This window comes from Phasianus colchicus, chromosome 21, assembly GCF_987193195.1.
Source record: "Phasianus colchicus chromosome 21, bPhaCol1.hap1.1, whole genome shotgun sequence".
Lineage (NCBI taxonomy): Eukaryota > Metazoa > Chordata > Aves > Galliformes > Phasianidae > Phasianus > Phasianus colchicus.
In genome coordinates, this window is record NC_143456.1 from 1,159,167 (window position 1) to 1,183,070 (window position 23,904).

General features: G+C 56.4%; 1 protein-coding gene across 5 annotated transcripts in view; it reads right to left on the reverse strand.

The window, feature by feature from the left end:
* Nucleotides 1–21,484, reverse strand: part of HIP1 (huntingtin interacting protein 1) — a 34,839-nt gene extending 13,355 nt beyond the window's left edge. For 3 of the 5 annotated variants that reach the window (XR_016459284.1, XM_031591973.2, XM_090122782.1), the window contains exons 1-5: nucleotides 21,297–21,484; nucleotides 3,396–3,459; nucleotides 2,692–2,834; nucleotides 2,086–2,142; nucleotides 824–904 (exon numbers count right to left, since the gene is read on the reverse strand). Coding sequence is in view for 4 of the 5 variants with exons in the window: in XM_031591973.2 (XP_031447833.2) it covers nucleotides 824–904; nucleotides 2,086–2,142; nucleotides 2,692–2,834; nucleotides 3,396–3,459; nucleotides 21,297–21,413 (462 nt within the window). In the remaining variant the exon portion in view is untranslated. Of the gene's footprint in view, nucleotides 1–823; nucleotides 905–2,085; nucleotides 2,143–2,691; nucleotides 2,835–3,395; nucleotides 3,460–8,540; nucleotides 8,619–8,859; nucleotides 9,007–21,296 lie in introns of those variants that run through there. The other 2 variants (XM_090122784.1, XM_090122783.1) reach the window with 2 other exon arrangements.
* Nucleotides 21,485–23,904: the final 2,420 nt, after the last annotated feature.

Sequence of the window (23,904 nt, forward strand, 5' to 3'; positions counted from 1 at the left end):
TTGCCACAGCCAATTACTTTAAGGATTAGAGCACTTGAACCCATGCAGGGCAATGTTTGTGTACAAGACCACAGTGACGTTCTGTTTTGTTCTTGGAGGCACGCCTTTAGTTTAATGCCACAAGCATAAGAGAATGTCTGCCTGAATAATGAACTCCATCGATGGTGCGCTGCTTCCCAGAACCCTGCACACTGCATTCCTTTCCATAAATACACTCCCCTCACCTCTGGCAGCTGGCTCCGGCTGTTCTGAGCGCAGGCACACTGGCACGGCGCTGTGAGACCAGGAGCCGGCCAGCTCCAACCACATCCTCTCCCAAACCCAGCCCAAAGAAAGAGACCTGCACGGCAGCTTGGCTCCAGAGTCCCAAAACAAGCTCTTGAGGCAGGCACACGAGACATGGGGCAAAAGCATTCTGCTCCTCCAAGTGCCCAGGAGCATGGCCTGAGCACCCCATGCTGAAGGCAGCAGGTTCTTAAGTGCCAGACAGGGCAGAATGGAGATGCATTGTGATGGTGATATCATATCCTTGAATGGTTTGGGGTGGAAAGGAACCCAAAGACCCCCCACCCCATCCTTCTGAAAGCTGGGTGCTTCCCCAGCTCAGGCTGCCCAGGGCCCCTCCGTGGCCTGAGGCACCTCCAGGGATGGGGCACCCACAGCTCTGGGCAGCAGTGCAGCACCTCACTGCCTCTGGGTGAAGAATTTCTCCTCACATCTGATTTCAATCTTCCTTCTTTTAGTTTAAAGCCATCCCCCCTCATCCTATCAGTATCAGACCATGTAACAGGTCACTCTCCACCATTTTTTAAAAGCTCCTCACCTTGGTGTGAAACTCCATCTTGGTTCTCAGCAGTTTGAGGTAGATGCTGCACAACTGTCCATAGCCCTCGCTCAGGTGGCCCTGGGGACACCAAGAAGTTGGTCACACTTGGGGTGGGCTGCACCTTCAAGAAAGCCTTCTCATCTAGCTCTGGGCAGTGACTTGACTGCTGCCTGCCCAACCCCCTGCTCCATCCCACTGCCCTGTGCTGCTGTGCCAGCAGCACTCACCAGCCCAGCACCTTCCTCACCCTCCTCTTCCTCGCCAGTGATGTGCTGCTGCACGGGCTGGCCAAGTGCCCTCTGTGGCAGGTGTGTTGCCTGGGATAGGGGTATGCAGGAGATGTCTGTGCCCTCCCACTCCTGTGCATGGGCTGCAGGCAGGTGAGCATTGTGCCAGCAGCTTCGTATGGACTTAGGAAAGGGTGGCAGCCTGAGATTTGCTCACCACTTTCTCATCTCTATCTCTCTTATTGCACAATTCAGTGCTACTTTTGACTGTCAGTTTCAACATTAAAAAAGAGGGAACACTATAAATTCAAGGAATATCCCAAGCTGGAAGGGATCTGCCAGGATTACCCCTGGCTCCACACACAGGACCACCTAAAAACTAAGCCATATGTCTGACAGCCCTGTTCAAATGCTTCTGGAACTCTAGCAGGCTTGGAGCTGTAACCTGTACCCTAGGGAGCCTGTGCCACACCTGAATAATATTTGACTTTGCCCAATGTGTTCGATTTTGATGGAAGTGGATACAGAATGCGATCTGCAAACCTAGCCTGGTGAGTTCAAAGCACTCACCATCCTGCTGAGTTGGAGCTTAGCTCGTGCCACAACCCTAAGCCCTCCCTGCTCTCCCCATGCCCCTCTCATTGCCATTCCATGGACATCCTTCACTGTGAGCATCATCCTCTGCCCCACTTGCCCCGCAGCTCCCAGCCCACCTCCTGCAGCTGCCTTTCCTGCTCTCCTGTTCCCCTGCTGCCTGATTTAACCTACTGTAACTGGAAAGAGGTCACTCATGCTGCTGTGAGTATTTCTTGCTAAAAATACTCTCTCTCATTCATCCCTCTCTGCAGCATGGCAAAGTGAACCAAGCAGAGATAGTGCTTCTAGGCCAGATGGCTCGAGGGAGGAGCTGAGCTGGCAGTCATGGGCAGAGTGAGGGATGCTGTGCCCCCAGTGCTCAGCACCACACAGCCCATGCTGTGTAGCTGGCCCCGATTTACCCTCTCCAGGGCATCTGTGGGGTTGGCCACTTACCCACATCCTGCTCATGTCACTCAGCTCATTCTTGTATCTCACAGAGTCCTTCAGGACCTGCAGGGATGGAGAAGAAAATAATCAGCAAGTGAGAGTGGCAAGCAGGGCACTGACGGCAAAGTGAGCATTACTATAAGTCAGCAATTAGGCTACAGAATGGGTGTCCTGGACACATTACTGACCTTGCATCCCCAGGGTGCCTGTATTTTTGTCCATGCACAGGGCAGAACCCTATCAGGTGACTCCCATATACATGCCAACACCCTGGGCATAGTGGTTCCCTCCAGCCCCAGCACTACAGCACAGGGTGATTTATTCTGTGGGTCTTGGCATGGGGGATTGGGGACAGATTGGCCCTGGGAAGAGCTCTGGTCCCAGACTGACTGCTGAGCTGAGTCTGCTGCACTGGGAGGTGTGGGGGGTGGGGGCAGTGGCACCAGAGCTCTGCAGGACATGGATGGGGGTGAGACAGGGAATGGGAGACAGCAGTGTTCTGGGGACAGAAGTGGTGCCAATTCTGGCATCCGAAGGTCAAAGAAAGTATCATGAGCCTGAAGGGTGCTGATGAATATGGAGTATCCTTGCACAGCACAGGGGAGCACTCACATTTGAATGGCCATCGCGGAGGAGCTTGTGGAAGACATGGCAGAACTTCCAGCAGAGCACAGCATTGCCTGAGAGTGGCAGCCGGTTCACCACCGACCAGAAGGTCTGTGCCCCCTTCTCATGGTGCGTGCCCAGGATGCATGGTGGAGGCCAGTCAAGGAAATGGGGATGAAGGAAGGAGGTCACCCCACAGCGGGCTGGCTGATCCAAGCAATGCATGATTTAGTATGGGGTACTATGGTGTAAAATATGGGGTCCAGCACAGTGTTTGTGCCCACCCTTGGGAATTCAAGAGGACAGGAGGATGAGTCCATGGAGACAGGCAGAGGAGCAGCGGTGCCAAGCACTGTGCACGCGGGACACAATGTCCTTTCCCAAACAGCACCTGCAGAGCTGAGGGGAGCAGGGCCGTCGCTGACACACAGCCAAGCCCTGGGCACACACTGTACCAGCAGCAGCTCTGCACTGCTGCCCTGGGAACCCAAAGACAGAGGCTGCAGCAGGAAGGAGAGGAAGAAGCAGGGACAGACCTGCAGGAAGCCCCAGCCGGCAGGGAGAGCCCATCAGGTTCTGTCCATCCCCCTCAAACCCCAGCAGCCAGATCAGCACCCCCACGATGCACTGCCTCACTGTGACCCCTTTTCCAGGCAGCCCCAGCCAGCTCCCACGCTTGCTTGTCCTGTGGCCAACTTTTGGAAGGATATTTCTGGCGTGTTTCTCCTTGACAGCCACTTCCTGTGTATTAATAGCCTTATTGATGCTGACAGTCTGAAAAACAGAAGCGGTGGGGGGGTGAGATGGGAAGGGCTCGGGCTGCCCCGGTCCCCCTGCTCTGCCGGCACCTGTCAGTGCCTGGGTCGCATCCAGGTCCCCGGCCCGCAAAGCAGCCGCTGCCTTGTGCCAGCTGGATGCTGCCCATTCCCGGATGCCTTTCTGGGATGTGCCTGGCATCTGCCAGGTTCAGCCCCTGCCAGGATTCATTTACTCAGCATAATAATGATGCAATTAAAGCAGCGACCACAAAAGGACCCTCTCCTGCCCTGGAGGTGGTGGGACAGGCAGAAGAAGGCAAATCCCTCCCGTGACCTTGGAACACGGGCAGCAGCCAGCAGCTTCAGCTCTACTTTTGGGGGCAGGTTGAGGAGAGAGGATGCTTTGGGCAGGACAGGAAATCCAGCACAGGGATGCTGAGATCACTGCAGGCTTGCAAACTCCCACCTGTGCAGGATGCTTTTGCCTCAAGCACAGTGGAGGAGGAGGGCAGTAGACTGACACCCACTAGCTCACCCTGTTTCCCACTGCAGCCTTCCCACTCCAGCTCCAGCCCTGCTGCCACCCAGCGCACCCTGGCCCCGCCACACACCTGTTCCCAGAGTCTCTCCACAGCTCCCACCCCACTCAGAGCTGGTACAGCGAGCCCACCGTGTGCTCACACTGCTCTCGTGCTCCCTGCCAGGAAAGCATGGTTTGCAATGCAAATGTTGTGGACCTTGTAAAGCCCACACTGAGAAGCGTGGGTAAATGCTGAGCGAAAAGCCAGCGCACTCCCCGTAGCCTATAGAGAGGCAGTTGCAGGAGGAGTTTTCTTTGCAGGATTTTGAGCGTTTTTTAACTCTATCCCATTTCTGCACCTGCTTCCTCAAGCGCACAGCAGGACTGGGAGCTGCACTGGGGCTGGGAGATGCTCTGGCTCTTGCAGGCATCCAAACCATGAGGGACTGAGCCTGCTCCCAGCCCAGCACCCTGCCACTGCCACCAGTCAAACTCCAGCAGGCAAGGGACCCAAGCTTGTGTCTTGCTCTCGCAGACACACTGAGCACCCGTTGGACAGCAGTGCACTGGTGTTTGCACTGCTTCGTGAAGATCCACCCTACTGATGAGAAACAGGCTGGCTCAGTGCTGTTAGAAGAAGCTAATTACTGACGTAAGTCAATTAAAGCAGTGGGACTGACTCCAGTGCCTTACTCACTGACAATCCTTCCTGCATCCCCGCAGTGCTCTGCATCTCCAAGATGTCCTTGGAGGGGAGGCAGGGCTGTGAGGAGCTGCAGGCACGGCCCATTCCCCAGCAAAGAGGACTGGTCATGACCCATGTTCCCCAGAAATGTCCCTGGGTTCCTCCTCAGTGTCTGCCAAGGCAGAGATGCTTCTGCCTTCCTGCCTGTGCTGCGGGGACACTGCAGCAGGTGACAGCATGGGGGGCTTTGCAGTATGACAAATCCATTCAGTTTTTGCCTTTGTCACCCATCAGTGCAGGCTGTGCCGAGGACACATGCCACGCTCCCTGCCTGCCGCAAGCATCCCAGACCAGGCAGAGTGCTGCGGTGTGGATGGAGGGCAGAGCCTGCCTTAATGGGAGCAGACTGGGGCCTTGGGGCTGCGGTGTGACCCCCACGCCTGGCTGGGCAGAAGGTTCCATGGCAGCAGGGCAAGCCAGGGCTGGCTGTGGAGGGAAGCAGGGCGGGGGGAGTCCTGCTGGTCCCTGTCCCTATAGAAAGGCTGAAAGCAGAGCGCTGAGCTCACGCTGCTGCTTCCTGATGGCTTTTCCTGCGAGTCAAGGACACGGCCTCAGTGCAGGCCTGGAGTGAGGAGCCCTGCAGTGCGGTGGGGCAGCAGCCATGATGACGTGCCATGGCCTCCAGGAGCCCCATCTCCAAGCCCTCCCATCTCTCTGAGGCCAGCAGCAGCCCGAGTGACTGTGGGAAGGCTTTGGGCCACAGGTCCCGGTGCTGCTCACGCTCTGCCAGCCGCCTGGCCACCACAGGCAGTGGGCCTCACAGCGGCTGTGACCGCAATTGGAGATGTGGGGCAGCAGCAGGAGGGTTTGGCTGCAAACCAGGTCCAGGAGGCTGAGGTGCCTCGAATGGAGCCCAGTTCCTGTTACCCAGGCAGAGAGGCACAGTGCTGCTCCCAGCCCCCATGCTGTGCCAACTGTGGGCTGCTCTGCCATTGCGGCTGTCCCTGACCTCCAGGACACAGCATGGCCTTGGCGGAGCCACTGCCAGCTCTGGTTACCCTGAGCAAAGGGAGGATGCCAGCACTCTGCTCCATACATGGGGACGCACAGGGCTCCTCTCTGCTGCCCCCAGGATATCATCTGCCCAGGAGTTCGGGTCCTGCAAGTGCATCCCAGGATGGATTTGAGGCTCCTGAGCCATGCGTTGAGCATCTGACTGGGAAAGGGGCATGTGTGGGAAACCTGCTGAGTATAGGGGCACACAGCGGATGCGCTGCCTCATCCCCCCTCGTTCCCCTTCCAGATTTCCCCAAATTACAGGCTTAGCATCCTTTGAATTGCAAATCTGCCATTATGCAGAGAGCAGTTCAGCTCTGCACAGTAGCGGTGCAGTGCCTTCCATTTCCAAAAGGAAATGAGTGTTGATTAAAGAATCCGGAGCTATTGCAAATTATTTGGAGAAACTGAGTAAGTTGCAGTGCAAATCCTCTTAGTAATGGCTCCTCATTTCTCCTTAATTCCTTTCTATAAATGGATAGCTGGGATTAAGCATACCTTCAGAAAACTGCCCTCCACCAAGCCCCGCAAACATAGGGCTCTGGGGGAAGCAAATGAGATCTGATCAGGACAGAGATGCCTGGGAAAATCTGGTAAAATAATTAAAACACAAATCCCAGTCCAGCAGAGCTCTGCTGCAGCCTCTGGGCAGTGGGGCAGGAAGGAAAGAGACACAGGAATCCCCCAGGAGCCTTCCAGAGGTGTAAATCACAGTGGCTGGAAGAGCACATGCATCTTTTCAAATGTCACTCACCAGCAGCAGCCAAAAGCCAAACACAGACTCCTTGGGCTTAAGGCAGGTTTTTGGCCCCAATGTCCCGGCGTGGGGGGCTTCCACTGCTGGACTGAGAACTCAGAAAGTGCCGCTCACCCTCTGCCTGGGAGCTGGAGCCATTCCAGGCACAAAACACCGTGACCTGCCCTAACCAGATAGGGAATAATTCCCCAACAGGCACCAACCTCAGTGTTTGTCCTCGCTTGGGCCATAAGAAACAGCCACATCACCCCCAAAGCAGTGTTTGCTTCTGGCTACAGGTACTCTGAAACCTTGCTATATTGACCAGGGTTTGCTCTCTGCTGTCAGGGCTGGAGATGTACTTCATGTTCTGCTGGGAAAACAACATCTCAGCTCAAGAGCTGCTGCACAACACGGGCAGGCACCTGCTAGGGGCAGCACATGGGCTCCTCTTGGCACAGACAGAGTGTGGCCAAAGGTGACACCATGCTGTTCAACTTCTCCGCCTGGATTCTGCCCGCTTGGGGTTGGCAATTTGGGTCTACATCACACTTTGCCTTAACAACAGCACAACAAATGGATGCATCGCTGCTGCTGGCAGGTGGATTGCTGTGTCTCACCAGCAGCAGGAGAGCTGCGGAAGGCAAAGGTTGGAGATCACATCACAACCACTGCCTTTGAGACAGCCAAACAGAAAGAAGAAAGGAAACCACCCAGGTGTGATAGGTATGGGGGCAGCGGGCAGGATGTCTGAGCTGCGGGAGGCAGAGACCTAGCTGGTACCAGGGGTGAGCTGGGCTTTCTGCGGGGGCTCTGGTGGCCAATTACGGCCCTGGAAATGGGAGTGCACTGCGAAGAACACAGCATTCTGCACCACTGCGGTATCAGAACCCAGATAGTTGGGACGTTCAATTTCTCAAATGCCATAAACAATTTATACAGATCAACTACTCTGGATTTTTTTTTTAATCCAGCTTGAGGAATACGGACTTTTTCAATACACAGAAAAGCTTCCCCAGCCCTCCCCTCCCCACCCCACGCAGCTGCTCCCCCAACACACGCTCATTACTCTCCGTGCTTAATTATTGATAAGGGCATGAGATCAGCAGCAGCCAACTGTGCCCATGCCCCACACGGCCCAGCCGGTGCCGGCCAGAAGCCCGTCTGCGCTGTCCCATTAGCCAGGCTTTTAATTTTAAGTGGGGATTTTATACAAAGATAATCTCTTCCGCCAGCAGTGATTTATATCAGTGGGGGTTGCCCAGGGTCACTGTTTCAGGCAGGTCCTCCACAGCCTTCGTGATGTTTTCCCCATGGCCCCAGCTGGAGTCCCATGCTTGCCAACATTTGGGTATTTTTTGCAACGGGAGAAAACAGGAGCTGGATGGGAAGGGGGAGGATGCAGGAGCAGAACCGGAACGCCCGTGGCCCATGCTCATCCCCAGGCAAGTGTTCAGGTGACTGGCAGCCATCCCAGGACCAAACCTGCTTGGGAAACAGTAACCTCTGTGCAGATGCCACCACGAGGATACCCGTCCTTCCAACGGCAAAGCGCATCCCGAAGTGCTGCGGGATGCAGTGACAGCACCAGCGCTGCGCTGCGGCCATATAGTTGCGAGACACAGAGCTGCAGCTCGCACTGCACCAGCGGGCTGAGCCCCGTGGGTGAGCCCTATAGGGCCGGGGTGCGAGCGGTCGGGCCGAGCCGGCAGCAACAGGCGCTCCCGCGGAACCTCCTGGCCGCAGCTCCACCCGCCGAGCTGCGAACGGAGCGAGAAGTCCCTCACCACTGCGGGCAGACGAGAGAAAATTAAGGGAGCCTTCCTCTTCCCTAGGTGGGTTCGTTGAAGAACCAGCAGCCACCCGGCGCCGGGGGCTCCAGAAGAGCGCGGGCGTTCCACGGGGACACGGAGCAGGGAAGGAGCCGGGAGCAGCTCGCACCCCTCGGGCTCCACGCTGCGTCCCCGCGGCCTCGCCCAGCCCCAGCGCAGCGCCCGTCGCCCGGCCCCCGGGGGACGGAGGACGCGAAGCCCCTCTCCCAGGTGGGCGCGGCCCCCGCACCCCGCTCCGGCTCCATCCTCGCGCGCGGCCCCAGCTCACCGCGCGCAGTGCCCGGAGCATGGCACGGCCCCGCGGGCTCCGGGCGCGGCAGCGCCGGGTCTCCGCAGCGCGGGCCGCGGGGATCGGCCGCCCGAGAACGCGGCGCCCCGCAGCCCGGCTCGCATCACAACGCGCTCAGAGCGCGGCAGAACCGCAGCGTTCCGGGGCTCACCGGCGGCGGAACCGCGCCGTGCCGGCACCGCATCGCCCCGCGTCGCGGCTCCCGGCAAACCGCCCCCGACCCCGCCGCGGCCCGAGGAGCCCCGCACGGCCGCGGGGCCCGCGGAGGAGGAGAGGAGGAGGAGGAGGATGCGCTCACCATTTTGCCCGCCTCCATGGCCGCTCCCGCCGGGCCTCGCCGGAGCCCGATCGGCGGGGCCGGGCCCCGCTCCCCGCTCCCCGCAGGTCCGCAGCTCCCACGGCGGCGGCGCGGGGCGGGAGCGGGGCGGGGGCGAAGCGCGCTCCCGCGTGGACCCGCGGAGGAATGGGGGGAGGGAGGCGGGAGCGCGCTCAGCCCTGCGCCGAACAACAAAGGGCGGCCGCGGGGTCGGCGTGCGGCTGAGCCCCCCCTGCGCCGGGAGCGGCCCCGAGCTCGGGGAGCGGGGGCGGCGAGGGATGGGCGGGGGGGCCGCTGTGCACGAGCCCTGCCCCGGGGCTACGGACGGGGAGCAGCCGGGCAGGAGGGAACGCAGCGGCCGGTCGGTGTCTTTGTTTTTCTGTCGAGAAGCGCTTTAGCAGCTTCACATGGGAGGCACAAAAGAAACCCAAACAACTCCGCTCTCATTCTTTAAATTCCCTTAAAGCAAACCCAAAACAGGGAGAAGGAAAAGCATCGCAGCACTGAAACGCAGCTGGCCTGGCGCAGGAGGTTCCCAGCCCTGGGGAAAAGATGCTGCGTGGTGCCGGCCGCGGGCTAATGGGGCCGCGGGCTGCTGTGCTCTGCTCACAGCTCAGCCGCTCGCTAAGGGACTCCGCCGCCCAGTTTTCACACCTTATCCTCAGCTTTCACCAGTCGCCCTCACCCTGTAGATACCTGGTGACGTGAAGAAAGTCCCCAGGAGCAAATCCCCACTTTCAGCGAATCTAATTCTTACGGGAGAAGGTGCTCTGGTTCCTGTTCCTCATCCCAGCCCATAGGTACGCACAAGGCAGCGCTCTGGGCACCCATCCCCATTGCAGGCACCTGTTCCCATCCCAGCACATCCCTGCAGCACATGTGGCAGGAGCCATACGTCAGGTCTCCATGATACCAACCACAGCTCTGGCAAAGGAGGCAAAGCCAGATGGAGCGATGTGGGGTGAGAAAGGGAGCTGGGTCTGCTCCCTCCCAGCTGCAGAGCCCTGCTTTCAGCAGTAGCATTTATGGGGTTTGGCATAAAGCCCACCATCTGCCCCAAGAAAACCTTGATAATTTGTGTACAAATGTTATGAATGAAGACTGACCATCTGAGATGTGAGAAAATGCTGCATCCACTGTAGCCCTTTCTGAGAACACAGCATGAAAATGAAAGCAGCACGAAAGACATATGGCATGGAAAATGGGAGCTGCATGGAAAATGAAACATGGGAAATGGATGGAAGATGGGAATGTCAGTCCCCACCATGCAGCCCTGCCTACGTGGCATCGCCGCCCTGCTGTCCCCGAGTTAACAAGATGCAGGATTAATTAACTCAGCACCAGCTGGGCTTAGCATCACTCTGAACCAGACCTGGCAGTGCCTGGCTTGCTGCTCTGGCTCCATGGTGCAAAGCTCCTCCTGTGAATGCAGAGCACCACGAGGCCCCAGCCCTGCGATTAGCGCCTCCCAACCGAGCTTTAACGCCTCATTTACCCACACAGAGACCTTAAGGTAAGTGTGCTATGAGCATGCCCTAGGGCACAGCGGAAAACAAAGAGAACCGGGAGAAAAGCCCAGTTCTGTCCTCCACCACGACATGCATGTGAATTTTCCTACTCTGCTATCTGCATGGGGATTACATAGCTTTTAAAATCATTTGCAGGATCCCCAGCATTTCTCAGCAAACCCAATCGGCTCATTACCATTAACCTCATCTGGTTTCATCTCATCCAGCTCCGAGAGGAGGCAGGGACCCAGCAGAACAGAGCTGGATCGGTCCTGAGTGAGCTCCTGCCATGGGTGCTGCCAGCAGGGATGGCATGAGTTGGTGCCATGAAAGACATTCCTGGATGGAGCTGCTGGAGCCTGTGTCCAGGTCAAGTCCCCTCCTGTGCCAGCACAGCATGGACAGCAGAACCATCTGGGGATGGAGAAACCCAGCTCTGGAGCTGCATGGCAGGGAAGGCTCTGAGGAATCTTAGCCTAAAGGGCAGGCACAGGAGACAGGGCAGGGAGAATAGCAGCCAACTCCCACTGAAATGAAGGGAGTAAGACACAAACGTGGGCAAATGGGGCTGTGCGTCACTGCAGGTGGTTTGACAGGGTCAGTCCAGCACTGATCTACGAGTCGCTGTGTTTGCATGGTTTGACATTTCTTATTTTTCTCTGAGCTCATGCTCCAAGGGGAGATGCAGCAGATATGGGCCCACCCTGCAATGTGAACCGTTTGTGTCTCAGAGTTCACTGGTCTCTTTTTCTCCCCCACTGCCCTTTTTACTAGGTCTAAAAATACTCCAAAGCCTTTTAAACCCTCTTCCCTTGCAGCCTCCTCCTTGCTCCATGCCTAATGATGTCTGGAGCTCCCTCCTGATACCTCCACATTCCCCTGGGAAGGCAGAGCTGGAGCAGTTTTTGGGCACCCCAGGGCCTCACAGTGCACCCACAACGGGATTATCCCTGTTTGCACTTTGATGTCCCATTGCTTGAGATGTCCTCTTTTCCCCACTCCTGCTTGGAAAGGGTTGGAGCCAATTTGCACACCTGCTCCCCTGTGTGAAGGCAGTGTATGCCATCCCTGTGCTGGGAGTTATCTCCTCAGCGATCTCTCCTCAGGGGATGCAATGTTTTCCATCTGCCTCAGCCTGGAGGAGCCACCCAACCCAACACTCATGCAGAATTGGCGGCTCCTGGGCATGCCAGGGCCTGGAAGGGTTTGCAGATGCTCACCCTAACCCTCTGCAGAGCCCCATGCATAATGCAGAGCTGTAAGGGCCCTGACAAGCACTGAACACATAGGAAACCATTTGCTTTCTGCTTTGCAGGCTTTAGGCATTCTTAGCACCAGTCCTGTTCTCACGGCTCTGCACAGCAGCCCGTGCTGCAGGGATGTGCTGAGCCATGCTGGGCTTTGGTTCTGGTCTGCAGTGCTGGGGGACACTTTGTGCAGGGCAGGGGTCATTGGTTGCACTGCACTATTCTGGAGCCATTTAGAGGAAAGTGTACGCCTGAAGTGGGTACAACCAAGGTTGAAGCAGCTGCTTCCCAGTACTGAGTTGTGCAGGAGCCATGGTGTGGCACTTTAGGGCAGATTTCTAAGCTGTTTGGGTGCTCCAACACACCGGAAAATCTTGCCAGACTATTAATGCCCAAATACCTGCAAATCCTGATTTTCGATAATACCCTATTTAGTGCAGGTCTTAAAAGCTCAACTCATTAAAAAAAAAACCAAAAAGCTTTCTAGTGCTGCAGTTCCCCATGCATGTGAAAGTGAGAGCATAAAGCTGAAGGGCCAAGAGTGGGCAGTCCGGGCTGCAGGGGGGCTGCACCATGCCCTGCTGCACTGTCAATATATGGATTGCCTTCAAAAATTAAATAATACAGCCATGGTTCCTGCCCTGTTATTGATAATGTGTTATTTTTAGTGCCGGTTCCATCGATGTCTGCTCATGTTCCAGTGCCTGCAGCCGGGACTGGTGTGGGGTGAGCAGGAGCTCAGCAGCTGCACAGCAACCAGCTGAAAAATGCACAAGAGAGAGATGGGAAGGACAGGCAGTGCCTGCCCTGTGGGATCCCATCTCTGCAGGGCTGCTCTGCGGGACTGGGGCAGGTGCAAACCATGCGTCCCACTGGGCAATGGGCATGGAGCCTTGCTAGGGGCAGATGGGGCAGGCACTAGCTTATGTGCTAGAGCCAAAAGGACAGCATTCAGTAGCATCAGTACCACATGGGTGTAACTGAATTGCAGCAGGAGGATGTGAAACCTCACGTCTAACCTCAGCTAATAGTAAGTGGCCATTTGCTTAGCACTTGCAGATGTCTCTGTATCCCCTGCATCTCCACACGTACGTGCGGGTTCTCTGGAAAGCCCTTGTGACTCCAGCACAGGCTGTTTTCCTTTACACGCATGCAGCCCGCTCTGCACAATGCACCACTTGAGTTTTGCACTTCCTTTTTGTGAGCTGATGTGACGAGAAAGCACAACGCCCAGCTAAGGAAGCGGGGTCAGCAGAGTTCATCAGTGAGCTGCCCAAACACCAGTACTGTGCTCAGTGCGTTTACACTGCTCCCCCTGCCAGAGAGCTGGCACGTGGAAGGGTGGCCTGGTGCTCCTCCATCCCATCTCCAGGCTGCTCCTCTGACCCCTGGCTGCTCCTCTTTCCCAAGTGCTCCTCCATCACATGGGTGATCATCCATCCTCTGGGAGCAGCTCTATCCCCTGGATGCTCCTCTTTCCCAAGTGCTCTTCCACCACTGAGTGCTCCTTCATCACCTGAGTGCTCCACACTGGGTGCTCCTCCATCCCCCAGGTGCTCCTCTACCACTGGTGCTCATCCATCCCCGTTTTCCCTTCATGCCCCCAGAGTGTACTCAGCTAAATGCTCCCAGGCAGAAATCAATAGCTCCTACTTTCTCCTCACTTCTCCACTTTGCAGCCTTTCCATAACAGGATCGTTGCCATAAATTATTCAGCAAACAAGTCGATTAAATGCAGCTCCTGTTGAGTTCCTTTCAAAACTCTTAAGTTTTGCCTTGGAAGCATCAGCTTTATTTATGGGGAGCCAGGGCAGCAGGACTGGTGCACAAGGAGCACCAGAGGCTGCAGAGGAAGCGGAGCCGAAGTACCTCCATCCCTCACATCCTTAGATGCTTGGAGAGGCAGATGATGCCCCATGCCTGGCAATGTGTTTAAGAGGCATTTGGACAATGCCCTCAATAACATGCTTTAACTTTCTGTTTGCCCTAATGTTGGACTCTGTGATCTTTTGTATGTCCCTTCCACCTCTGGACATCAGCCAGAGGCCATGAAACCCATGAGGCACAAGGCAAAGCAACTGGTTTCAGAATGATGGGTACAAATGGGTGTTCCCAGTAACAGTGATCTTGACACAGTGGTACTTTTACAATGTAGATTTGCTGGTACCATCACCTCTGCCTTCCCTCTGTGAAAGTTAGAATTAGAGACCAGAGTGGGATCAGCTGATGGACAGACAACCTGCGTTCAGGTTAGAAAATCCCCTCACACTGCTGACAGTGACGAGGCCAGGGCTGCCCAGGCTGCATTGAGGTCCCAGCATTGTGACCCTGCGAGCAGCACTGACCTGGGCCCAGCACAGTCAGAGAATGGTTGGGTAGGAAGGGACCTCACAGCATCCTCAGCCCCATCCACTACCATGGGCTGGGTGCCCCTCCAGCTCAGGCTACCCGCAGCCCTCCATGGCCTGGGGCACCTTCAGGGATGGGGAACCCACAGCTCTGGGCAGCAGTGCCAGTACCTCACAACGTTCATAGTGAAGAACTTCCCCCTCACATCTAATTTTCTGATGGACTCACAATGGGAGAATAGAAGAGCAGCCACATTCTGGTACCTATGTGCATGTTTCACGTGCTGTTACAGAAGCAGCAATGGCCACACTGTCCCTGCTCGATCTCTCTTGTGCTCAGGATACGTGTGTTTGTTTGCTACAAGTGGGGAAAGCAAAAGCATGTGGTGCCAAAGGGACGTCCGCCGGGACGCGGGTGGAGCAGGGCGTCCTCGGAGCCAATGCTGCGGTGGAAAAAACCCAGTGTTGGGAGGAAACAGCTCCTTCTGCCTGCCTGAGGCTTACGAGCGGGGCAATCGCAGGCACGAAAGGCTGCAAAGTTCCTTCCTGAGATCCAAATATTAGTTTTTACTCATTTTCCATTTCTGAAAACAAATGCCGCTGGCCTGGAGCGCACCAGTGAGCCGTTTCACTTCCCAGCCCTAAAACAAAGGGCTGCACTGTGGTGCTCTTCCAGCCCTGGGACCGCTGCTGGAGAGGAATTGAGAAGGCAAAACCCTGCCCTGGGCATGGAACACATGCCTGTGCCATCCAGCAGGATGTGGAAAATTGCACTTGAACTGCATAGAGAGGAGCCGAAGCCATCAGGAGCCTCTCTGGAGGCAGAGAAGTCCCTGTGTGACCACCATCATGCTACGGTACCGTGTGGAAAAACCCCACTGCATTTCCCTGGGCTTTACACCAGGGATGCTGCAGTGAAGACCTGAGATCTTCCAACTGCTTGAGATCATCATACTAATACGCCCAATTTAATTATTTTTAAGCCATTCTGGACGCTCCCAGGCTGCGGCATAGAGCCATCCCAGCACAGGTCCTACTGCCTCCAGGGTATCCTCCTCCAAGGGACGCACTGTGTCCAGAGGAGAGCCATGGGGACAAGGGACATACAAACACACTGTGAGGGCTCAGCGGCATGGGAGAGCAGCACACAGCACTGCTGTTGACAAAATCTTCCACATTCCTCCAGGCAATGGGACTTGGAGCACATTTTTGGATGCTGGTTCCTGGCTGAGTGCAGCCTCACTCATCCCAGAGGAGTGCGGAGCTGAGCACTGTCCTCACCCCTCATGGCTGCAAAAGGTGGAATTGCCCAGGGTTAGAGCAGTGAGCCCTGGCCAGGCTGTGCTTGGATGCAGTAAGCACAGCGCATGCCTTACAGGCTAAAAGCAACCGGGCATTTGGAAGCACTAAGACACCCAGAACTCACTTATCAGAATAAAGGAGCTTGGCAGACTCTGATCCTCCATTATCTCTGATAGCAATCAGCAGCTTTTAACATCTCCACACTCAGAAAAATCTCCTTTTCCTTCTCCTGAGGGGAAAAGAAGGTGGAGATGTAGAGAATAATTGATCCTGTGGCAGCAGAAAAGGGGGGAGAAGGGTTAAAATAATAAATGATGCAATGCACGCAGCACGGCTGATTGCCATTTCCACGTGGTGGCTGATGAGCAGGAAGACTTGGCTCAGCTATGACTCGGGTGCATTCTTTTGGCAAAGTATAAGAGATGCAAAGTGGGATGTCCCCATGGGCACCCCCAGCAGGACCCCGGGCAGAGCAGAGCCCCAGGAAAGAAGAAAGAAGCCACGATGCAACAGGCACAGGGCGCCTTCCCCAGCTGGGCATTTGCAGCAAACTTGGACATCTCTGTTAAAAAAATAAAATGGGAATGCATGAGATGATGCCTATTTCTAGCTGCAGCTCCTCCCCTGTGCATTTGGCCTCCCCAACGACTCAGTAATTCAAGGCACTGCTTTTGGAGCTATAAACAGAGCCCAAGTGGGACTGCCATTGCTGAGCAGACAAACGAGCAGAGCATGGAGTGAGCCTGTGGGGGCAGGGGGTTCTGCAGCAACAGCAGCAGCAAAGGGACCCAGAAGCCTGTGTACCTTTGCACCCTCCAGACAAGTGTTTACCTCCACAAAAGCAGCCAGTCCTTGCTGGCTCTGTAGGAACATTTCATTCCCATTTGTGAAGTAAACAAAGTGCTTTTTGCTGGGAAAGCATGGGATCTCCATCAGGTTACAGACTGGGAACGACGCCACCAACAGAAGTTTTCCCAGGCAGCACAGAAGTCAAGGACTTCCTCTCCCCCCTCCAGCCATGCCTTCTGACCTTCCCACATCACCAGAGGAAGGGCGACTTCTGATGGGAGCACTTCTGGAGACTGTGGGATGTGACATGGGATGTGATACGGGATGTGACACGGTGTCAGCACAGTGCAGGTGCTGGTAATCATCAGCATGGGTGATGGCAGCCATGTGGAGCTGCACTGGGAGGTTCTTGGGGGTCCCTTCCACACCAGGGTACTCCAGGACTCAGGGCTGTCAGGAGGAATGGGGACAATCCTTGGGTGTGTGCAGCAGTGCGCTTTGTGCACAAAACCCTGTATGCTTGTCCACTTTATGTGAACACAATGACTGGAAAACACTATTTTCCAGCCAGCATCTTCTAATTAAAATAAAAAGCAATGCCATACACTCTCTAGAGAGCTCTGGGCTGCTTGCATGGAATAAAAGAGACAAATGTTAACAATAACAGCAAGTCTCCAGCCCTGCCCTGATGAGAGAAGCCTCTGCTCCCAATGGGTTCCTTTGTTTGCAGCAACTTGCCTCCTTGTTCTGCATGGTAAATATTTAATGTGCCATCTCCGGCAGCCCAGCTGCTGGGAGAAAAGTGCTTTTTGGGTCTGTGTCTGTGGGCCATGAGGCAAAGCAAAAAGTAGGGGGTGAGAACCATGGGGCCCAAAGGACACCCCACCGCCCATGGCAACACTGGGTGCCTTGGGATGGATGTGCACACAAGTGTGGTCTGTGCAGGGAGCAACGCCATCAAACTGAGATGGAGCGTAAAACCAGGTAACAGTCAGGCTATGACAAAAGTAGAAGGCAAAATTACAAAAGTCCTGCAAAACATTGTTTGCAGCTCTGGTAATGAGAGAATGCAATGGTGCCTGCCTGTCCCAGCACCAAACCAGCACAGGGGGCTGAAGGCAAGCAAGGATGGGATCAGCATGCACATGCTGAGCCCCATGGACAGGTGCAGGCACACCTGGAGGTGACGCAGCAGTGGGCACACTCACCTGGAGGTGTCCCTGGCTGGGCTCCCCAGGGCGTGAGCCCAGAAACGCCTCCACCAAAGCAGGAACTGAAATTCTGCCGTTACAAAAGGAAGCTGCATGTGCTGGCACATAAAATATTAAATGTCTGCACACAGCTTTGAGCCAGGAACTTTGCCTTCTGTGTGCAGACTGGGGGTAATTTACCTGCCCCCCTGATCAGCCTGGAACAGCAAACAACACACAGCCATGGCCAGCAGCCGTCAGGGACGCGTGTATTTGGGCTGCAACCCTGCTGATTGCCTGCCCCCTCCAGACACTCTATCCCCAGGAAGTTTTCCTAGTTAGTGACTGGGCAAAACAAATCAGGGGACCAGGGCCTGGCCCGGCCCTCCCTCTGCTCCTCTTACTGCTGCATCACCCAGGCAGTGGTCATGGCAGCAGGACTGGGGTGTCCTGACTGCCCCAGCCAGATCCCTTTAGAATTGGGTGGGTTTAAATTGATTCTCTGCACCCGTGCATAGCAGACACTGAGGTGTAAAACTGGAGGTGACCAGGGAGCACGGGGTCTCACTGTGTCTCAACACACCCAGCTCCACCAGCACCTCCTTGTGCTGCCATCCATGACCCCACTGTACCCACTCTCTGAGTCCAGCATCACAGAAGAACTTCAGTTATTTCTGCATGGATTTAAAAAAAAACCCACCACCCTAGATTTCATTAAGGGAAAGGCAGACCTCATGCAGCTAATTTGGGAGAAGAGAAACTATTTCTTTCAGGCAAAGCCGTGGGGATGGAAATAAGTTCCTAAGTAAGACTCGCTGAAAGGAGCCGGGATGACTCATTTCTTCACTGCTGAAGCTGTATTCACTCCCAGGCACCTCTAATTCCTATTACAACAAAAGACACCAGGAGCACCGGGGATCAGTCAGGACAAGGCACAAGAGCTCGATTTCCTGGAGATGAAAGAGCAGAGAATTAATCCCCTGTATCACCAGCTCCCCCAGGATGGGCTCAGCTGCCTTCATCCCTCACCCTCCACAGGCAGGAGCTATTTTTTCCTGTTCTTGCCAGTGTCAATATGTTCCTTTAAATATCTGTACAGAGAGGCTATATATATAGCAACACTGGTGCTTTGAAAGGAGCCTCATTTCCTGTGTAAGAACTGAAGTTCTTGGCAAAACTGCCAGTGGCTTGCAGCATCTGAACCACAAAAATTGTTTTGTAAAAGTGAAGATGTCAGAAGCAAAATGGCATTTCCTCCGTGAGGCCAAGTCACAACAGACCAGCTCCTGGGTGGAGAACGTCATGGTGCTCACTGCAATGCATGCAATGGGATTTGGAGTGCTTTGGGAACTCATGCCCACCTGCAGAAATGGCTGCAGGATGTAATGGACTAGGCTTGGTGCAGCAGCAGATTGGATTTGGGACAGCAAAGGGTAGCAGCAGAGCTTCTATAGCAGGAACTGGCACAGCACAGAGCTCCCAAGAGTTCGTTTTGGGAGCTCAATCACCACTTGTGGCCACACTGATGTCTTTCCATGAGGATTTCTCAGCCAGAAGTTGCTATTAATGCTGGTCCTGCACCAGCATGGGGCTGTAAGGACCCAGCACACTACAGCTGCATGCAAGGAAGGCATGGTGGCTGCAGTGGGTGATCAGCAATCTGTGTTTCTCCTCACCAGGAACAACTTGCAGAGAAGATAAGTGCAGACTTTTCAGATTTCCTGGAAGAATTTTAAGCAAGAAATATCTTCTAACACTTGCCACAATCAGGAGAAAGCACAGAAGATGAACGCCCAAGGACACCGATGGGCACAGGATGTGGCACAAAGCACACAACAGTCCCCTCTCCAATGCCTGGCACCACCTCCAGCAGCACCACTATCCCCAAGGCCATCACAATGAGGTCCCACATGGGCACAACATGTACTCCTAACACAATTCTGCTCAAGCCCTGGAGCAGCAATGAGAACCACAACCATGACAACAGCCCCGTCCTGAGCCAGGCTGCAACCCAGAGGGAGAGCCTTAAGGCAGGCCAAGAGCATCCCCACAGCAAGCCACTCCTCGCTGCTGCACTGGACTCCAACACCCATCGAGGAAGCCTCCACCATTACCCCTTTCCACACACTTTCACCCCTCTCCAGCATTTGGTTTCCCAAAGGAGGGAAGAGGCCGTGCAGAAGCCCAGAGGCAGCTGGGCAGACGTGCTCAGGATGAGGCAGGACACTCCCATACAGTGAAGTTTCCAGATAATGCTCATCCTTACTCACAGTGCTGAATATGCTCCTGGAGCTGGCAAAGCCACGGGCTGTGGGAGTGCCAGGGCAGCTGGTGGCAGAGCAGAAGCACTGGGTGGCTTTGTGTCCTGCTGTGACGCCTGTGCTCAGCTCCATCTGTGCGGGTCCTCAGCATCCCACAGAAATCCTTTCTCCTCCTGACGTCATCTCAAGATCTTGGCTCACCCCAGTGTTGAACATCTAATCTCTGCCAAGGCAGTGCATCATGTCCATGCACTGTGATAGCAAGATGTGCTCCTCGGCCCCATCCTGGCATGGGAACACCCACAGAAGAAGGAGCAGGGAGGAGAGGAGAAGCCAGGCAGGGAAGATCCCGGGGAACACACACAAGGGAAGGGTCCAGGCTTCAGCTCTTCCCCGTACACCTCCAGCACAGGTGAGCCTTAGCACAGAAAGATGCTATGGCATCCCATAACCACCACCAGCACTTGGCGGGGTGCTCTCATCTCCCCTTTGACCACACGAGGTCGTGGTGCCCAACCCCAGCAGGTGTTACCCAGGTCACCACAAGCCCTTCTGACACACTTTGTGGGAGCTCTTTCAGCCCCAAATATTTTCCCAGCTGCCACAGGATGGGTGGGTATGGAAGCAAGAAAGGGATGGGGCTGTGCATGCAGAAATACAGGGAAAACATTCACTTGGAAAGCTTTAGAGCGTATGGAACTTTGGTTAAGAAAAGTCACTTTCCAATAAAGAAACAACAAAAAGAGCAACAGCATGAGGTTTCTACAATAAAACCTCAGAAAGAAGAAGTTTGACAAACATGGAATATCTGAGGGGTGCCTCCAAGTTCCCTAAACTAGAGAGAGAGAATTATGCAAAGGGAGCAGGGCAGGAAATTGCACAGAGCTGAACGCCCACAGGAACTGAGAGCCACTCAGGGCCCAAGCCAGCACTGAGAACAGCTGCAGGGTCCTGGACTCCCCGTGCCATGATCACCTCTGTGCCATCCTCACCCCACCTGAAATCCTCACATTTCTCCTCCTGTGAGGCTGCTGGAGCTGCTTCTGGTGCACTGTCACTATGGAGCCAGCAGACCCATCCCTCTCCCCCTGTCCCAGCAGCTCCCTGTGCTCTGTGCCTCACCAGGGGACCTCCACAGCTGTTCCCCCACCCCTTATCCCCAAATCTTTCCCCCTAAAGTGCCTGCACAGCCCTGCTCCCCCAGACAGCTCCCGCAGCAGGATCAGAGCTGGGCCTCGGGGACTACAAGGCCAGGCCCCACTGCTGCAGCACAGCCCAGGGCCTGGCACACAACAGCAGTGTGCCAGCCGTCCCTGAGCCACAGGGGTGGCACCCCTATGGGGACCCAGACCATGAACCCAATGGGCATCCCACCAACAGGCCCCAAGACGAGGGCCCTATGGGCAGCACAGCCCAGACCACCACAGCCCCACCCAAGATGGCGGCCAGCTGCCCACCTGGTGGTGCTACATGGGCTCCGCCCACTTGGCACAGCCCCGCCCACGCAGGGCTGTTCTGCCCAATTAAGCCATCCCCCACCACCTGGCTCGTCCACCGTAGCCCCGCCCACCCTGACCGGCCCCGCCCACTGGAGCCACTCCAGCACACCTGGCCCGACCGCTCCCACCCCTCGGCCCCGCCCACACCGAGTAGCCCCGCCCACCTTCAACACCCCCACCCAACCGGCACAGCCCCGCCCACCCGGTGGCCCCGCCCCCGCTCCAGTCCACGCCTCCCGGGGCGGCACCACCCGCCGGGGCCGCCCTGCCCGCACCTGGGCACGCTCGAAGCTCTCCCGCTCCGCCTCCAGGCCGCCGCCGCCCGCCCGCCGGCTCAGCACTCTGGGCAGCGGGTTGGACGCCTGCCGCATGGAGCTGCTCACGCGGTCCATAGCCCCGCCGCGCCGCTCCTGCTCCGTCGCGCACTCGCCTCCCGCTCCGCTCGGCGCCGCCGCCGGCAGGGCCGCGCGCCATTGGCCAAGCTATCTGCCACTCGGGGAGCGGTCCGCCCCGCCCGCCCCGCCCGCTCCCCTCCCTTCTTCCGCCTCTTTGCTCTCATTGGCTACTCCTAACGCCACTCAGAGCGAGCTCTCCGGAGGGCCGGTCTCAAGCCGTGCCGGCGACCAGCTCACGTGACCGTCGCCAGGCTCATTGGTCCGTGCGCATGCCACTCAACGTCAGATCCCGCCCCTCCAGAAGAGCCACGCCTCGGAGCTCCCACCCTGCCCTGTGGTCCCGCCCCCAAGCAAACTCTCTGCGATGATTGGCCGCGGTGCCTGCCGCTCATACACTCTGTCCTCGTCCGTGCGCGTCCGCGCGTGGTGGCGATGGAGCGTGGCGCCCGCTGGCGGGCGGGAGCTGAGGACGGGCGCGAGGCGCCGGGGCTGTGGGGGGACGGCGCGCAAGCGGGAAGGTGACGGAATTTTCTGTCTCCTGGCTGTGCGCAGGGCTCTGGGGAGGCAGGCAGCTGCAGGCCCCTCCGGCTGAGCGGGGCGAGGGAGAAGCGCGGCTCGCCGTGCAGCGCTTTGAGGCCGCTCCGTGGTCGATCCCTGACCGTGGCAAAGGGAGGCGCGGGGAGCTGGGCTGGGACCGCAGCAGCCGAGTTCTGGGACCTCAAAAGCAGATGTAAAATCAGTTTCCCCACTTCTGGGGATGGCAAAACCATCCTGTCTGCCCCAGCAGAGGTGACGGGACGATCCGGGAGGAGCTGCTTAGGCGGTGGGTTGCCTCGAGCAATTGTGCAAGCAGTTATGGGCTGAGGTGTATTTTTCAGCTGTGCGTTGGAGCTTTGCAGGAATCTGGGGGTCTGCTTTCTGGTGGGAGCAGAAACACACACAGTGCAGCCGTGAGCAGGCTGCCGTGTGACACATTTGCACATCTTTGCGCTTCTCAGGTTCCCAGCTGCTGGGAGATGGCCAGCGCTGTGCAGCAAGGCCACCTCACTCCTCGGCTTGTCTCTCTCCCTGCCTGCCTCCCCTCTAATGCAGTTTCTGGAAACCTGCCTCCTTCCTTGGGGCTGCTCCCAGCGGAGCTCTAATGGGTTTAGTTCAGCCTCTCTTGCAGCAAGGTGATTAATAATTGAATAAATGAAGTCATTGCTGAATAGAGATGAAGGAACGGATGACCACAAAGAAAAAAGGGAAGAATGGTCTGTTGGATGTCTGCCAGTCCCACCCCTCTGCCTGGCTAGAAGCACCCTGCTCCAGCATGGCCCCCAGCAAGCAGGTCTGGGCTGGAGGTTGGCTGCACCTTGGACTCATGTGAGGGATTCGTGTCAGCTGCTGTCTCTCATTGAGGAGCAGTCAACTTCTCTCTGTCCGTGGCAAGGTCCCCATTCTGGGACCTGGACTACCCACTGTGGAGATGCCTTGTCTGTGAAGGATTGGAGGAGGGCAGATGGATGCAAGCCAGAGCAGGCTCTTCCCACTAACTGCTCCAAGGCAGGGGCTGCAGCAGCATGGAGCCAGAACCAGCCCACAGTTAGCTGTTTAGAGCACTCTGGTGCTGCTGGGCTGTGTGTTGGAGCTTTGCAGGAATCTGAGGGTCTGCTTTCTGGTGGGAGCAGGTACCTAGCTGTTAGGCAGGTTATCAGATGCTCAGAGTGGGCACAGGGCTGCCCTGAGCTGGTCTGCTCCTGTGCCTCATGTTTCATGGGGAGGTGATGGGGGAGAGCTGGAAGTAAGAAAGGCAGAGGGAAGATGGGCTGGGCACCACTGCAGCTGCCCAGCAGGTCCTTCTCAGAATCCATGGATCCACGGCTGGGTTTCGTCTGTTTGGATGCTCCTTCCTCTAGCTCAGTTCCAAGCGTCCTGGCTGTAGCCTGGAGGCAGAGGGCAAAAAGAGAACCTGTCATGGGGTGTCTGTGAGGACAGATACTTCTCTGCTTAATCTTGACCCAAAGGACCTGCAAGCCACAGGGGACAGGAAACAGCAGGAGAATGGCCAGAAGAGATGTCAGGGGCTGTGAGTCCTGACCAGGCAAAAGGATACTCCGTTCCCAGAACTGGGAGCTGCAGGCTCCCTGTCCAGGCTCCCTGTCCAGCCAGAAGTGGGAGAGCCCCAGGGTGCTGCTGCCACGCTCCTCACCCTCCTGTGGCCTGGCCCAGGCTCAGAGAGAGCACAGATTCCCCCTTGTTTCAGCAAGAAAATAGAAGCACAGAGAGCACCACAGTCCCTCCTCTGTTATCCAGCTGGCTGGGCTGGAGCAGGCGGGCACGGGGCTCTGTGCGAAGATCCTGCTCTTTTTGCCCTGGAGGTGAGCCCTCTAACAGGCTTCCATGCTTCTGGAGACACTCTAAGACACACAACCCTGAACTTTCTGAAGCAGAGAAGCCAGCCCTGGTGGGCACATCTAGAGGGAAGTGGTTGTGACAGTCCTTCCAC